Here is a 15,902-nt window from a genome sequence, read left to right on the forward strand (position 1 = left end):
CAGTCGCAGCACTGGGTCATTTGCCCTTCCAGTCTCCCTATTGGTTGGCAGCACCAGTGTCCAGTCTCGGCCGTGCTCCAATCACAAGCCCTTAGGTTGGGCAACTGGCCTCCATTGGCTTTTCCAACTGACTGTAAGACTTTTCTCACCTGTCCCTGCCCAACCAGGCACCAGCTGACGGTGTGTCTCTGTCTATTGGACAGTTCTCCCAGATCGAGGCAACTGTCCGCCTCGCCAATTGCATATAATCACTGGCTTCCCTCAGACAGCCAGTGGAGTGGACATGGGCTAATGGTGGAGACCTGTGACTTGGCAAATCTGCTGTCAATCAGTGATACGTGCTCCGCCCCCTAAGAGCAGGGCATGCGCGCACGCGGGCGTATGGGCGTGTCCATTTGTGCATGCGCCCATGAGTGCTGGTGGGGCCGGGCTGGGTGGTTTCAGAACCTTGGAGAGTGTCTGAGAGAGTGCAGGAGCAATGGCAGTGGAGCAGGAGCCGTGGGTCTGGGACAGTGGCTGCCCCCACCACTACTTTTTTTATCTGTTTAGCTTCTGAAAGAGGGACATTGTGAACCCTGCTCAGTGGCTGGGTTAGGGCTACCCCAGCTACCTGACATCATCAGGCATGGTTGCCCCGGCTACGCTTGCATCACTGGGCACAGTTGTTCGGGCTACCCCGGCACCACCAGGCATGATCACCCTGGCACCGCCAGGCACAGTTGTCCCGGCTATCCTGGAACTGTAGGGAAAATTTCATATTTTAACATCTGCCCCTGCAATCGCCATCTTGGATCACCACAGTTGTTGTTTGGGATCCATGTTTGTTCCCCTTCTCCTTCACCAGTTTGGTGCCCTTTTTCAACTTTGGCGCTCTTTTGAGTAAAAAGGTGGGAAATGCTAAAGCAACGTGACCGGCTAATCTGCCCGGCAACGGGAGACAATAAAAGTCCATCTCCCCCATCACCTAGGGCTGCCTGTCAGCAAGGCAGTCAGTGGACAACTGCACTTAGGGTTGCTGAGGCCACAATACCTCTGACTGCAGGGTTGGGGTTACTTGCCTGCACACTGGATAGCAGTCCATCAGCCGTCCTCGATCTCTGGATCTCACACACATGCAGGACGCAGCAGGGGAAGAAGACCCATGGGAGAAAGACTGGCATCCCTGGTCAGAGCCCTGTCTTTGCAAAGGAGACCTGTTGGGGAAAGATCAGCTTACCTGTCTTCGAGCCCTGTCTTTGAATTCCTGTCTTCACCTGTCACCTGTGTCCAGTGCTCTGGTCCTGACGTGTCCGCGAGTGTCGGTCGCATCCTGTTATCAAGACATGATACAGTGTCATCTTTGTAACCTTTGCAGCCTGTCCTTGTAAATAGCTTGGGGCCTGGGCTTTAAGCCCTGTATCTTGTTTAACAGCCGAGTGGTTCTGTATTTTGGTCCTTTTGGACTTGGGGTCCTAGTTAAATACATGTCTGTTGTTAATTTACTTTGTTTAATAAACTGTTAAACTGTTTTGCGCCTTACCCCATTGTAAATCTTTGTTTTGGGATTAAACAACTTGATGATAGACACGGGATGCGGGGGGAAAAGCCTAATTGCATCCTGGCCAGGTGAACAGCACCACCAGGTTCCAGCTACCCCAGCATTGCCAGGAAGGGCTGCCCCAGGACTGTGAGGGATAGTTGCTCATTTACCCCTGGATTGTGTTGTGGTGACAGAGAGCCAGTGAATTGTCTCAGGGCTGTGGATGATCAATTGGTTACCATGGGATTGGGCAGAGAACAATTTTTGCTTACCCCAGGACTGTGGGGCATGGTCAGTCAGTTAATCCAGGACCAGGAGTATAGTCCATTATTCTAGGTCTCAGAGGAACACTTAGTTGGTTATCTTGGGACCAACAGGTTATGTTACCACGAGGACATAAAAACGGCCATACTGGGTCAGACCAAAGGTCCATCCAGCCCAGGATCCTGTCTACCGACAGTGGCCAATGCCAGGTGCCCCAGAGGGAGTGAAGCTAACAGGTAATGATCTAGTGATCTCTCTCCTGCTGTCCACCTCCACCCTCTGACAAACCGAGGCTAGGGACACCATTCCTTACCCATCCTGGCTAATAGCCATTAATAGATTTAACCTCCATGAATTTATCCAGTTCTCTTTTAAACCCTGTTATGGTCCTAGCCCTCACAACCTCCTCAGGCAAGGAGTTCCACAGGTTGACTGTGCGCTGAGTGAAGAAGAAATTCCTTTTATTTGTTTTAAACCTGCTGCCCATTAAGGGATTAAGGGACAATTGGCCAGTTGTTTTGGGACCAAAAAGCAGTCAGATACCCAAGGACTGCTGGGGATCTTTCGTTGGTTACACCAGGACCACGAGATTCATAGGCCTGGGAACTAGGAGTGCAGGGGGTGCTGCAGCACCCTAAGGTAGCCCTGCACCCAGGACTCCCCTCCCCAGCCTGGGGCTCAGGTCACAGCTGCCGGCCCTGCTGCCTGGCTGCTGGCCCCATGCCTGGAGCTCCGGGCCTGGGACTCTGCTCTTGGGACACTGGCCCTGTGCCCGTGGCCCCGGACCCCCGCTCCTGGGGTCCCGGCTACTGGCCCCGCAGCTAGGGCGCTGCTACTGGGCCCACACACAGGGTCCTGTCTGTAGGCCAGGGGCTCTGCTCCTGGCCCTGTGCCTGCCCGGGACCCCCCTCCTGGAGACACGACACTGCTCCCGGCCACACCTGGGGCGGGTGGGGGGAGGATGCAGACAGCGGTAAGTGGGCTGGCTTTCGGCATCCCCACGATTAAAAGGGTTCCAGCGCCACTGACAGGAGATGGTTGGTTACCAAAGGATTAAGAGACAGGCTTTTACCCTGACTGGTGAGGTGCTGTTTGGTTGCCTTACAACTGTGCGTGGTGTTTCAGATACACCAGGACTGTGAGGGGCAGTTCAGTTATGTTACAACGGCTAGGGGTAGTTCAATTCCCTCAGGACTGTGCAGGGGAAGTTCAGTACTCAGGCAAGTGAAGAGCTACCCGCCCAGTGAGGAAGGGTCAGTGACCCTCAGGAGGGTGAGGGAAAAGGGCGAGAGGAGAGCAGCAACTGCTGTCGCTGCTGGGACGGACGGACGGACGGACGGACAGACAGACAGCAGGCAAGAGCAGCAGAAGCAGGAGGAGACAGCAGGGGCAGGGAGAGAATCCAGGCGTCAGAAGCACCAGAACCCCAACAGACAATTACAGGAGAAGCTGCCACCCGGCCCTGTACCAACCGGAAAGCGCGACACCCCCTACAGTAGTTCTCATGCTCCGAGCAGGTCTGGTTTCTAGTCCCGGGTGGCGCGGGGCCGGCAGGCTCCCTACGCGGCTGCCCGGAAGCGGGGACACGTGCAGCGCCTCGGCGGGGGAACGGCGCGCGGGGTGCGCAGGCGGGGGGGCGCGGGCTCTGGGAGGGAGCTGGGGCGCGGGGCGACGGATCCGGGGGGCGCTCACCTCGCTCGGCTCCCGGCGAGCGGCGACTAGTCCCTGGGCCGCCGGAGGCGCGGCTCTGCGCGCGCTGCCTCCCCCCCCCCGCTGGCTCCGCAGCTCCCATTGGCCGGGAAGCGCGGCCAATGGGAGCTACGGGGGCGGTGCCTGCGGAGGGGGCAGCGCGCGCAGAGCCGCTTAGCCGCGCCTCCGGCGCCTAGGGGCCGCGGCGCAGGGACTGGTCGCCGCTTGCGGGGAGCCGAGCGAGGTGAGCGCCCCCCGGATCCGGCGCCCCGCGCCCCAGCTCCCGCGCACCCCTCAGTTACCGGGCTTTGCCCCTTGCCGGCGCCCCCCCCGTTCGCCCAACATGCCGGGGGGGGAAGCGGTTCCCGGTCCCGTTTACTGAAGGTGGTTTGGGGATTTTAACGCTGGTTTGTTATTTTAATAAACTGCCTAAAAGCGAAGAATTAAAGGCAAGGCTGAGGCAAAATAGATAGAAAAATAGATTCAGCTCCTTTTGGTTGCAGGTTTAAATCTGGATTGGTGGTCGTTCATTCGTTTTGAAACAAAGTAAGTGTGAAACGTGGACTCTGTGAGAGAATCAGGTGCTGGGCTTGACGTTATTTCTTTTTTGAATCTAAATTCGAGTTTTGCTGCTTGTGGAGTTTTTAAAGGGCCTTTTCAGGGCAGCTTTTACATCTGACAAAATGAACTGCATATATTTTTCAGTCAGTTGTACATAATATTGGCATCCTGTTTAGCACAAGGGACTAACGCACTGCCTGAGCCAGCAGAACATCGGACCGGTTTCTTTTTTTGTTTTGTTTTTGCTACATGTAACTGATTGTGTTAAAGCACACTGGTTTCCCCCCCTCCCCACATCCTTTTAAAGATTTTTCCAAAATGAAGAAATTTAATTTCCGCAAAGTTTTGGATGGTTTAACTGCCTCATCTCCTGGTGGCAGTAGCGGTGGTGGCAGTAGCAGTGGTGGTGGAATTGGGGCTGGAAGTGGATCCATGTATCCAGGAGGGACGGCAGGTGCTGCAGGGACACCCAGAGATGAGATCCAGGAAATCCTGTCTTCGGATTATTTCCAGATTTGTAAGGTAAGGATTGCAGTGGCTCTTTCTATTCATTTACTATTAGAATTAAAAGAAAGAATAAAAGAAAAAAGCATCTCTTAGGGGGCCTGGGTGATGTGATGCCAGCATACCTTTCACTTGACAACTGCAGTGTTTGTGGTAGCTAACCCTGGAGTGATGGGATGGAAATCACATTTAGGCTTATTCTTCCCTGTGCACAGCTGTAGTAGTCAATAAATTCATAAGGCTCCTAATGTCAGCATCAAGAGCCCAATCCTGAGCTCAGGCTCAGTTTCCAAATTGATAACACTACAGTAAGGAATTCAGGCAAAACTAGTAAGAATAAAATGTGCAAGTGAGCTCTTTTTTAGAAATTTATAGTATACAAGAGTTTTTTTTAAATAAAATATGTTGTAGGTAATATTTCAGGAAAAGGCATTAAACAAAGATAAAATCCACTGTAGTTAATGTTACACATAATGTTTTCATTTCTCATTTGTGATGCATTGAAAAGGGATCAATAATTTTCCTTTAATATTCGCAGTGAAGACTGTTAACTATGGCAGCATTATAATAATAGAACAGTATCAAGATAGGAAAGCCCCAAATTTGATTCGTCTTTGTTTTTCTTAGGTGTTGACCTGATTCTTCAATGAGAGTTTTGTCTGAGTAAGAAGTGTAGGGTCATCCCTGTGTTTGTCTTTTTCAGGTTTATTTTTCATAACCAAAGCTTCAGCACTATTCTTAAATAAAATAAAATCAGTACTAGCTTCTCAGTAATTATAACCAACACTACAACAACAAATTATAATTAAAAAAAAATAAATGAAATTTTGAGCCCAATCCCATTGTCCTTAACTTTGACATGAATTCTGTTGACTTTCACTGGGAGTTTTTCCAAAGAAAGGACTACAGAATCAGGTCCCTTAATGTTGAACTTTCAAGGATATCTTGTAAATAGTGAGGAGGAAAAATGATTTTTGAAAAAAATTGTAAGAAAAAAATTGCTAGTATGTTTTAAAAGCTGTATTAATCTTCCCAAAATAAACCTCATCCTTCAAGGTTTTTGAAATTCCAATTTGGTCAACTTGATGTACAAAACTTCATCAGAGGATGAACCATTTATTTTTATTTTTTGTTATTGTTTTGCTTAATACCTTTGAAAAATAAAATAATTTGATTAACATAAGGCATGTAAAGAAAAATAAATGAAGTTTACCTGTTTAAGATACTTCTTTATTAGTCAGCATAAAAGGCTATGGTTTGAAATTTGGGAAATGATCAAATCATATTGTAATCTAATTGCTTTTGGTTCTTTGGAACAAAAGAAGAAATTTAAGATATTTAACCATGTAAAGCGATTACTATGAATTTATAGTGCACGTATCAACATAAATATTTAAAACTAAGGGCCCACTTCTGCTGTCATTGAAATCAAACAACTAACACAGTTTGGGGCATTATGGTTCTAATTCTGTTCCCAATTAAAGTCAATATCAAAACTCACATTGACATCAGTAGGAACAGGACCAGAGGGAAAATTACTTCAATGAGTTTTGGATTAGGCTCTGTGTAAATAATAATGGGAATTTTGCCATTCATTACCTTATGTGAAAACAGGATCAGGCCCTTTGGGCCAAATTCCTCAGTAGTCTAAATGTGTGCAACTCAGTTGTCTTTAATGGAATTATACCTGTTTACACCAGGGTTCAATTTGGCTCCTTTTGTGCATGCATACAAAAAAACCAGTATTATGTCAAACTTAAAATATTTTAATCAGAGCCCTGCCTCCCCTTTTTAACACTACAGTAATAAAAAGGAAATACAAATAATCAAAAATATATTATAGTATCATTGTCGAATCTGACTTAAATCCACAAAGTCAAGGGAATTCTGAGTTAAGGCTAAAACTCAGCATATTGAACTCCATGATGAAGTCATCTTTCACCACCTGTGATTTGTATTTGTCTCAAAATAGTATCATGTGATTATTACATGTCATATGTTGTAATACGTAATCAAAATAGGGTGCATTAAGAACAGTGTCAGTTCATTTTCAGCCTTAATTCTGAATTTACTTGTTACTTTAAAATATTTCTGTGGTGTTACTTTCAGATGAACCTATCTACATATATGAGTACATTAGTAACCTGTCATTTTTGGAAGACTTTGGCAGCTTCTCTTTTTAAAATTAGCAGACTTTTTATTTTTAAAAAAATATTATTAAGCTGAGTGTTAATATCAATACAAGAAAGCTTCAGGCTGCAGCAGCACTTGCTTATAAAAGCATTGTACTGCAGAGGCCACCCTGATAGTATACAAAATATTTACTTCCTTTGATCAAAACACATAGATGCAATAAAAGCAAACTTGCCAAAATATTCCATAAATATGTGCTGATAAAAAAATACACTGCCCTAAAGGTTATCCTTAGATAGGAATTATTCTGCTATATGGCCTTTTGATAATCTTATATGTTTGAGTAAATCAACAGAAGACCTATAGGCCCCAATCCTGCATTTTGTAGCATGTGAATGGACTGCTGTGCTCACGCAGGCCCTCACTGAAGTCAGTGGGGCTCCACATGGGCATAGCACCCACTCGCATTCTATAAGGTGCAGGATCAGAGTAATAATTTGTACCATAAACCAATGCAAAAGAAATGTTGCAAAAGCAAAAATAAAGAAAGAATCATAGAATCTAAAACTTGCCTTTCTTTCAAGTTACTCCTACGCAGACTTTTGAGATTTCTGTTGAATATTATTCAACTGGAATAGGTAAGTTTTTTAGCTGCATGTCTGAGGTCCTGATCCTAAAGCCCTTGCTCACTCAAAACTCCCATTAAAGCAAATGGCAAATTTTGATTTTTATGGGCTGCAGGCTAAGGACAGGTAGAGCAACAGTTTAGCTAACCTTTTAAAACAGTTTTATTTTTATTTCCTTTGCTGTGTCTTCATTTAGGTGTAGAACATAAAAGCTGACTCATACTTCAGAATTATAGGGCCTGATCTTGCATTTCTCACTTAGACACATCTCCCATTTGAAGTGAATGGGAGTTTTTCTTAAATTAAAACCGCAGGATCTAGATCATGGTTAAGACACTGGTTTTATTATTAACAGATTTGAGGGCTTTTTCCTCTCTGTGTTTTTCGAAGGTGCTTATCACTGGGGTGTCTATCAGGTATATTAGTAAATTAGATGTAGGCAGAAAGCTAATAGATAGGAACTGAATATTTTATTTTATTTGGATGTGTTCACAATTGCCTTTTGATATTTATTTTCAAAAGTAGGGGACTACATTAATGATTTTAAGAATATAAATACACTAGGTTTGGAAATATTGTGAGTTAAATTACTATTGCTTTTCCTAACAAGCATGATAAGTTTACATGAAGGTAATATTGTAATAATGAATCAGTGGCAACCTCTTTTACAGTATTAATATAATGACATGAAATTCTGACACTCTTATAGTTGTCAGCTACTGTGAAATCAGCAAACTGAGATACAGATTACATAGTTTACATGGCTGCCCTTGGGAGGTGGGTATTCATGTGCATATTAAAAAGATATTGATTATACCTGGATCAACTAAATCAAAAATTTTAATGTAGTAGCTGTGACAGATATTGCAACCGCATGCAGTATCTGTGAGGATCATTTTGTGTTCAGTGTATGAATGGTTTATATAACACTGTGGGCCAGGGGTTGTATGTAATTCCAAGGGGGAAGGATTACTACAGCTCTGCAAGGAACTAAAAGCAGTAGTGGGGGATTAAGATGAATCATTTAGGTTATAAACACTCCAGAGAGGTACCACCCCCTGGAGAGGCTTCAGTATACTAGTTCAGTCTGGGGTTTTTTTTTTTTTAAAAACCAACAGACAAAGAACAGGCTTTTGATGTGAAACGGCTGGGTTTAAGCTGACTTGGTGCCTTCTTTCTGATCCAGCAAATGGACAGGACCTTCTGTCCAAGAGCTCCAACCCTTGAAAAAAGGTTGGGAAGACTGGTTTCAGAGTAACAGCCGTGTTAGTCTGTATTCGCAAAAAGAAAAGGAGTACTTGTGGCACCTTAGAGACTAACCAATTTATTTGAGCATAAGCTTTCGTGAGCTACAGCTCACTTCATTGGATGCATACTGTGGAAAGTACAGAAGATCTTTTTATACACACAAAGCATGAAAAAATGGGTGTTTACCACTACAAAAGATTTTCTCTCCCCGCACCCCACTCTCCTGCTGGTAATAGCTTATCTAAAGTGATCACTCTCCTTACAATGTGTATGATAATCAAGTTGGGCCATTTCCAGCACAAATCCAGCTATTCTCCCCCCCCCCCTTAAGGAGTGATCACTTTAGATAAGCTATTACCAACAGGAGAGTGGGTTTGTGGGGGGGGGGGGAGAATAGCTGGATTTGTGCTGGAAATGGCCCAACTTGATTATCATACACATTGTAAGGAGAGTGATCACTTTAGATAAGCTATTACCAGCAGGAGAGTGGGGTGCGGGGAGAGAAAATCTTTTGTAGTGGTAAACACCCATTTTTTCATGGTTTGTGTGTATAAAAAGATCTTCTGTACTTTCCACAGTATGCATCCGATGAAGTGAGCTGTAGCTCATGAAAGCTTATGCTCAAATAAATTGGTTAGTCTCTAATGTGCCACAAGTACTCCTTTTCTTGTTGGGAAGACTGTGGCTTACTAGAGCCCCATAAGACTGATGGGTGACCTCTGGTAAGCTTTTAGCATAAAGTATAGGAACTTTTATTGTTTTTGACATGTTTTGTAATGTTATGTTTTTACCTTGAGAATAAAGGTGCTTGCTTAGAAGGAGCTGTGTGGTAACTGGTAACTGCTGGTAATACACAATTAATAGCTTTGGGAGAGAAAGCAATGCACAGGTGCTGGCCTTTAGGGAGAATGGCTTTCTGGAGGTATCGCAGTGTAATTCAGGGAGCTGTGTACCCTTAAAACCCCAGTCAGAAAGGAGAGAGACGTAGATCTTCAACCAAGAGAGATGATGGCTGGGAGCTGGAAGCCTTAAGTGGGTGCCCTTGAGGGACAACAGAGAGGGAATGCAGGTGAAGTTATCCTGAAACTGTGACAGTAGCCTCATGCCGAAAACTGGGCCTGATCCAGGTGAAGTTAGTACTAAACAGGGGTGTCATTTACTATGAGGTGGGGGAGGAGCAGCTGCCTCCCCAGTCCTTGGTGCTCCACCCCCCTGACTTTTCATAGGTCTGTATGCTTCATTATGTCTTCCACTCTCCCTCCCTCCCCCAACTTTGGGTGTGATGATCAGGAGAGCAATAATTGCCCAGTTTTTCTCATTCATGATGCTATTTTGGACAGAGAATGTTCTGTATGCTGACACAACTTTGCCCACCCTTTACCCACAGAATTTTTCTGAAATGACACCCCTCATAGTAAAGCTTAAATTGATGTTAGTGGCAGAGAATTAGCCTCATTCTTTGGAATAAGCGTCGTAGTCTCTTACATTTTGCCATCATGTTAAATAGGTGCTTTCCTAACAGAAATTCACAGGTGAGTCCAAGCCGCAGTCCACAATATGTAAGAACCTGCTGGACTAGAACCAGGGAGCACAGGGGTTCTGCACCACTGATGGTTCTGCATCTTCACTGGAAGCTTAGGCTGGGTTTCCGCTGGAGGACTTTGTGAAGCTGGGCACTGCAGGAAGTGCTGCCCAGAAGGGCCTGAGTGGCAGCCCTTTGCAGCACCACTGATTGGCTCATGCTGATATATAAACCCGGAAGCCACTATGGGGAGCAGATTGAGCAATGATGCAGATTTCTTCCAAACCAGACCCTGTCTTGCTGTGGATCCTAGACTCTGGCTTCTGACCCTGGTTTGTTATCGACTCTGCTATTTGCCTGCTGTCTGTAACCTGGTGCCTGACTCTGACTTCCTGGTATCCAGACCCGGCTCAACCCTGACTCTGCTACTTGTTTCCTGATTGCAGCTGGGTAATTGACCAAGGCACACAGGCTGCTCATGGCCTGGTCCTGACATCATCTGAACTGGCCCTGGCAGTGCTGCTGCCTGAATGGTTTGATGGGGATGGCTGGAAATTCTGGAGGATCCCGAACTAATGCAGGCTGCTCTTCCTGCTGCGCCCCCAAATATACCCTACAGATCAGATAAAGGTGGGGCTAGTAGTTAGCATGCTCATTGGCGAAGTGCTTGAATGGGCTTCCTCCTGTTGGAGCAGAACAGCTCAGTGCTTTCCGACTGGGACTCCTGCCTGCAAGCCTTCTCAACAATCTTTGATGAGCTGCATTGTGTCCGCTTCACAGAGGCTGCCCTCTGGAAGCTTTGTTGGGCAAAGGCCAGCCATCTCCTGTGCTGCTTTTTTCTGTTGGTTTGTGGTTGATGTCATATGGAATGGAGGAGTCCAACTATACCAGTTCTGGTGGGGAATCAGTTAGGATGTGAAAAATGAGCTAGCCCATGTTGAAAATGCCACATTCCTAGAGGCTTTTATTAATCTTGCCTTGTGCTTTGACTCTTGGCTGCATGTTCGGAAAGAAACCCCGTGCCCACCTTGTACACCAAAGCCTGTAGAACTGAGTCCTGAACCCATGTAGGTCACCCTGGGTCGCCGATGCCTGGTCCCAAAGGAGAAAGAATGTTAGCTGCAGCATGCCAGGACATGCCCTTGCCTCTTGTCCCACTTGAAAGAGCTGGGGAAATGGAGCAGCCCAAGCTTGCTGGGGTGGAGTATAGCCTGGGCATCACTAGAGCTCCATGCTCTGGAACTACTCCCCAACCTTCAAATAGAACCCTGTCTGGAACCATAGGCTTCCCCACGTTTCCAGTTGCTACTGCGGTTTCAGGCTATGGGCAGGCACAGCAGATCCTCTGCAACGAATGATAATAGACTACAGGACTGCTGCCAACTTTGTAGGTGCAAAGGCAGCCCAAACCATTGCCAAACCCACTCTAGACCTGGTGGAGATGGTTGCTGGGTCCCTCCTATCATCAGGACTGATGATCCGAGAGAGTGCTTAGAGACTATAGTAATAGGGCACCAGGAAATAATATGCTTTGATATGGTCTGCTCTCCAGTCTTCCCAATAGTTCTTGGTATTCCTTGGTTGGAGCAGCATGACCTGTGTATCTCCTGGTGGCGGAGAAGCATTAGCTTCTCCTCCAAATATAGCCAGAAAGCTTGCCTCGAACAAATCAACCAACCCCCAGGTGACCCGCAACCAGGGCCCCAGGAGTGAATAAGACCTTCAGAAGCGAGACCCCAAATGGCGGGGGCTAACCAGAAGCAATGATTCCAGACCAGAACCTCGACCTCCCCGACAAATACTGAGATACCTGAATGGTCTGAAAAGAAAAACATGGATTCACAACCCTCACACAGGGACTACAGTTATCTAATAGACCTACAAACAAGGGCAAAGGTGCCACATGGATGGATATACACTATGTTTGAGCCAGAGTTAGAGGCACTACGTGCATATATCCAAGAAAATCTTACAAAGGGCTTCTTTCAGAGATCCACGTCTCCAATGTGGCACTAGTCCTCTTTGTGTGAAAAAAGAGTGGGTCACTACACTTCTGCATAGACAATCATGCATTGAATCAGGTGACTATTTGTAACCAGTACCCCCGCTACTCATCCCAGAATTTTTGGGCTGCCTGAGGTCTGCCAGGTTCTTCACTAAACTAGATCTTCAGGGGGCATATAATTTAGTGTGCATAAGATCTAAGGATGAGTGGAAAACCATTTTTCTTACCCGATATGGGCACTTTGAATACTTAGTAATGCCATTTGGTTTAACCAGTACCTTTGCAACATGTCAACATTTCGTAAATGATGTGTTCAAGGGCATCCTGGGCCATATGTGATAATCTACCTTGATGATATACTGGTGTTTTCTGAGAACCCTGAGCAGCACTGCCACAATGTCTGGTCTGTCCTGGAGAGACTATGGAAGCATGGTTTGTATGCCCAACTAGAGAAGTGCACCTTTGACCAGGCCACCCTTGATTGTTAGGTTACATCATCTCCTCAGAGTGTATTCAGATGGATCCACAGAAGATGGAAGCCATCTACAACTGGACGGCATCCATGGGCTCCCACACCACATAGTTTCAGACCGAGCCCACAGTTTACCTCTCACTTCTGACACAGAGCGTTCAGGTTACTGGATGTCTGCATATTCACCTTCTCCACATACGAGGTTAAACCCTTCTCCGCATACCACACCAAAAAAAAAAAAAAGGCAAACCAAAAAGGTGAACCAGGTACTGGAACAGTGTTTTGTAAATTATCACCAAGATAAACTGATTCACACTCCTCCCAAATGCAGAGTTTTCATATAACAATGCTGACCATGCCGGTGCACGTTAGAGCCCCTTCTTCTCTAATTACGGTTTCCACCCCTGAATTATGGTTGCCAACAGTCTAATCTCACAAACCCAAAGACCCTTGCCCTGCCACCTGCCCCACCCCCTTCTCCGAGGCCATGCCCCAGTCAGTCAATCCCTTCTCCCTCACTTTCGCTTGCTCTTCTCCACCTTCACTCACTTTCACTGTGCTGGGGTCAAGGGGTTCAGAGTGTTGGAGAGGGCTCAGGGTGCAGGCTCTGGGAGGGAGTTTGGGTGCAGGAGGAGGCTCAGGGCTGGGGTAGGCATGTGGGAGGGAGTGCAGGCTCTGGGAGGAAGTTTGGGTGCAGGATGGGGTCAGGACTGGGGCAGGGGGTTGGGATGCAGGAGGGGGTGCAGGCTCTGGCCGGGCAGTGCTTACCTTGGGTGGCTCCCAGAAGCAGCAAGCATGTCCAGCTCCTAGGCTCAGGGGCAGCCAGTCAGCTCTGCGTGCTGCCCCTGCCTGTAGGCGCCACCCCTGCAGCTCCCATTGGCAGCAGTTCCCGGCCAATGGGAGCTGTGGAGCCGGCGCTTGGGGCAGAGGCAGCGCACAGAGACCCCCTAGTCCCCGCAAGGGCTGCAGTGATGTACCGGCCACTTCCAGGAACGGCGTGGAGCCAGGGCAGGCAAGGAGCCTGCCTTAGCCCCGCTGCGCTGACAGAGTTTTAATGCCTAAAATATCCCGGTTTGGCTTCAGTAGCCTCCGGGAGATAGAGCCTGATTCTGGGAGACTCCTGACGAAACTGGGAGGGTTGGCAACCCTAATCCCTGTTTTCACCTGGCACTACCAGCTGCCATCGACTGGGTCCAAAAAATCCATCTTATTCAGGGGAACTCAGGAACCGCCTAACAGAGGCGAAGAAGGCTTACAAGAGGCATGCAGACCACCTGCAACAGGAAGTTCTGGCATTCACAGTACGCCAGAAGGTGTGGCTCACTGCGAAGCATCTCCAGACCAGTCAACTCTCCTGGAAATAGGACCACTTGTTCCTGGAACCCTTCCAGAGATGCCAGCAGATCAACCTCGTTACCTTTAAACTATAGCTTCCCCAATCTCTCAAAATACACCCAATTTTTTCATATTTCCCTTTTGAAACCCTATACTGAGAAATCCTTCCCTGATTGAACCATACCACGGCTTCCATGGTTGAAATCCCTGGTCACAAGGAGTACAAAGTGCATGCCATCCTTGATTCCTGATGGATGCCTGTACTATCTGGTGGACTAAGAAGACCATGGCCCTGAGAAGGACACTTAGGAACCTGCTTCCCATGTCCGTGCCACTCACCTGGTGGGGAATTCCACAGAACTCACCTGAATAAGCCTGGACCAGCAGCACCCCTGTTGGACTAGAACCTACAACGATAGTGGTGCTAGGCTGCTGATGCTTCCACATCACCATTGGAAACTTAGGCTGCGTTTCCACTGGAAGACCCTGTAAAGCTAGGCATTGCAGGAAATACTGCCCAGAAGGGCCTGAGTGGCAGCCCCTCTCAGCCTACTGATTGGCTTATGCAAGTATATAAACACTTATGCAAGTGTTATGGGAAGCTGTCTGAGCAATGATGCAGACTGTATGTTTGCTTCGACTCCCAACCTTGTCTTGCTGTAGACTCTAGACTCCAGCTTCTGACCCTGGTTGTCCCTGAGTCTGCTATTTGCCTGCTGTCTGTAACTTGCTGTCTGACCCTGACTTCTTGGTAACCTGACCCAGTTCGACCCCGACTCTGCTATTTGCCTGCTGTCTGCAACGTGGTGTCTGACTCAGACCCTGCTACTTGTCTCCTGATTGGTAACTGACTGGTGCACACAGGCTGCCCACAGCCCGGCCCTGACACAGTATGTAGAAATGACTAGTTAGCTGTGGGAATAAATCTCATGTTAAGATTTTGGAAGATCACATTTATGACGCTGCAAATCTCTTGAGTTCAGAAAGACCATAAATAGGGAAATTAGGGCTTTTATTACCTTTGCAGGAGTTTGGTTGCTTAGGCATGATGCAGTTGGAGAAGACTGAATGAGAATGAAGATGTACACTTATCAGACATAGTTGATATTGTTTATGCAAGAAAGTCTCCCATTGAGGAGAACATGCATAAGGAATATAGAATTGAGCATGCAGACAATTATATGTTTAATCTAGACATACAGAAAATGTTGGAAATTCATATTTGGGTTAGGAACACAGACCTGTGATCTCTCTAGTCCAGTATCCTCTCTCTGGCCATTGTCAGCACCTGAAACCTCAGAGGAAGGTGCAAGAACCCTACAGCAGATAGATATGGAATGCCCCCAGTGGAAGTCCCCTCCTAATCCCCAATAGTATGATATTATTTTAAACCTTGAAGTTTTTATTCCTTCCAAAACTTTTTGTTTACATTAACTGATATAACTGGATATTCATTTTATTCATATAAACAGCCAGTTCCCTTGAATCATACTAAATTCATAGCGTTAATAGTGTAGGCACATAATGAGGCCAGATCATACATTCCCACAGAAAAAGTGATGGGGCAAGGAGACCTGCATGAAGTTCATTTTGCAGAATTTCCTAGGAGGCATCCCCTCAAGGGAGATTGGTTTGGGGGGCTTATGGATTGTACGAGGGTGATGCCTCCCAACCCCAGTTGATCTGAGGGTGAGATATCTACCCCCCAAGATGCGTGCAGGCAGTAGCCATCCTGCAAGGACAACTTCCCCTATGCCCTATCCTGGTAGTCTCCATTCTGTCGTTTCAGCAGGGGCTGTGTTGTCATTGGCTGAATGACACTGTCCTGTAGTGACACTGTGTAATAACTATATGATTGTGATTAAGACATTTTAGTGTTTGTGATGCCAGATTAGATTAAGTTGATTTTTAAAGACACACTAGATTTGTTTTCCTCCTTTTTGGGTTCCATTGCAGGGCAGAGATAAGGTTGATCAGTGTCCTTAACTGTGCGTTTACATACTGTAACATGTCTGGATTTCTTT

At 46.6% G+C, this 15,902-nt stretch overlaps 1 protein-coding gene and 1 long non-coding RNA gene across 10 annotated transcripts in view; one reads left to right on the forward strand and one right to left on the reverse strand.

Moving 5' to 3' along the window:
• LOC141984490 (uncharacterized) overlaps nt 1-3,513 on the reverse strand; it is a 32,788-nt gene extending 29,275 nt beyond the window's left edge. Inside the window, exons 1-2 of the long non-coding RNA XR_012638746.1 lie at nt 3,476-3,513; nt 1,217-1,309 (exon numbers count right to left, since the gene is read on the reverse strand). This is a non-coding gene — a long non-coding RNA (uncharacterized LOC141984490). The remainder of the gene's footprint in view (nt 1-1,216; nt 1,310-3,475) is intronic.
• Nucleotides 3,514-3,699: 186 nt separating this feature from the next.
• The window catches only part of STXBP5L (syntaxin binding protein 5L), a 428,399-nt gene continuing 416,196 nt past the window's right edge, over nt 3,700-15,902 (forward strand). For 2 of the 9 annotated variants that reach the window (XM_074974780.1, XM_074974789.1), the window contains exon 1: nt 3,701-4,555. In XM_074974780.1, coding sequence (XP_074830881.1) covers nt 4,352-4,555 — 204 coding nt within the window. In that variant the 5' untranslated portion in view covers nt 3,701-4,351. Of the gene's footprint in view, nt 4,556-15,902 lie in introns of all 9 variants that reach the window. The other 7 variants (XM_074974821.1, XM_074974806.1, XM_074974797.1 and 4 more) reach the window with 6 other exon arrangements.

Source organism: Natator depressus, chromosome 1 (assembly GCF_965152275.1).
Source record: "Natator depressus isolate rNatDep1 chromosome 1, rNatDep2.hap1, whole genome shotgun sequence".
NCBI lineage: Eukaryota > Metazoa > Chordata > Testudines > Cheloniidae > Natator > Natator depressus.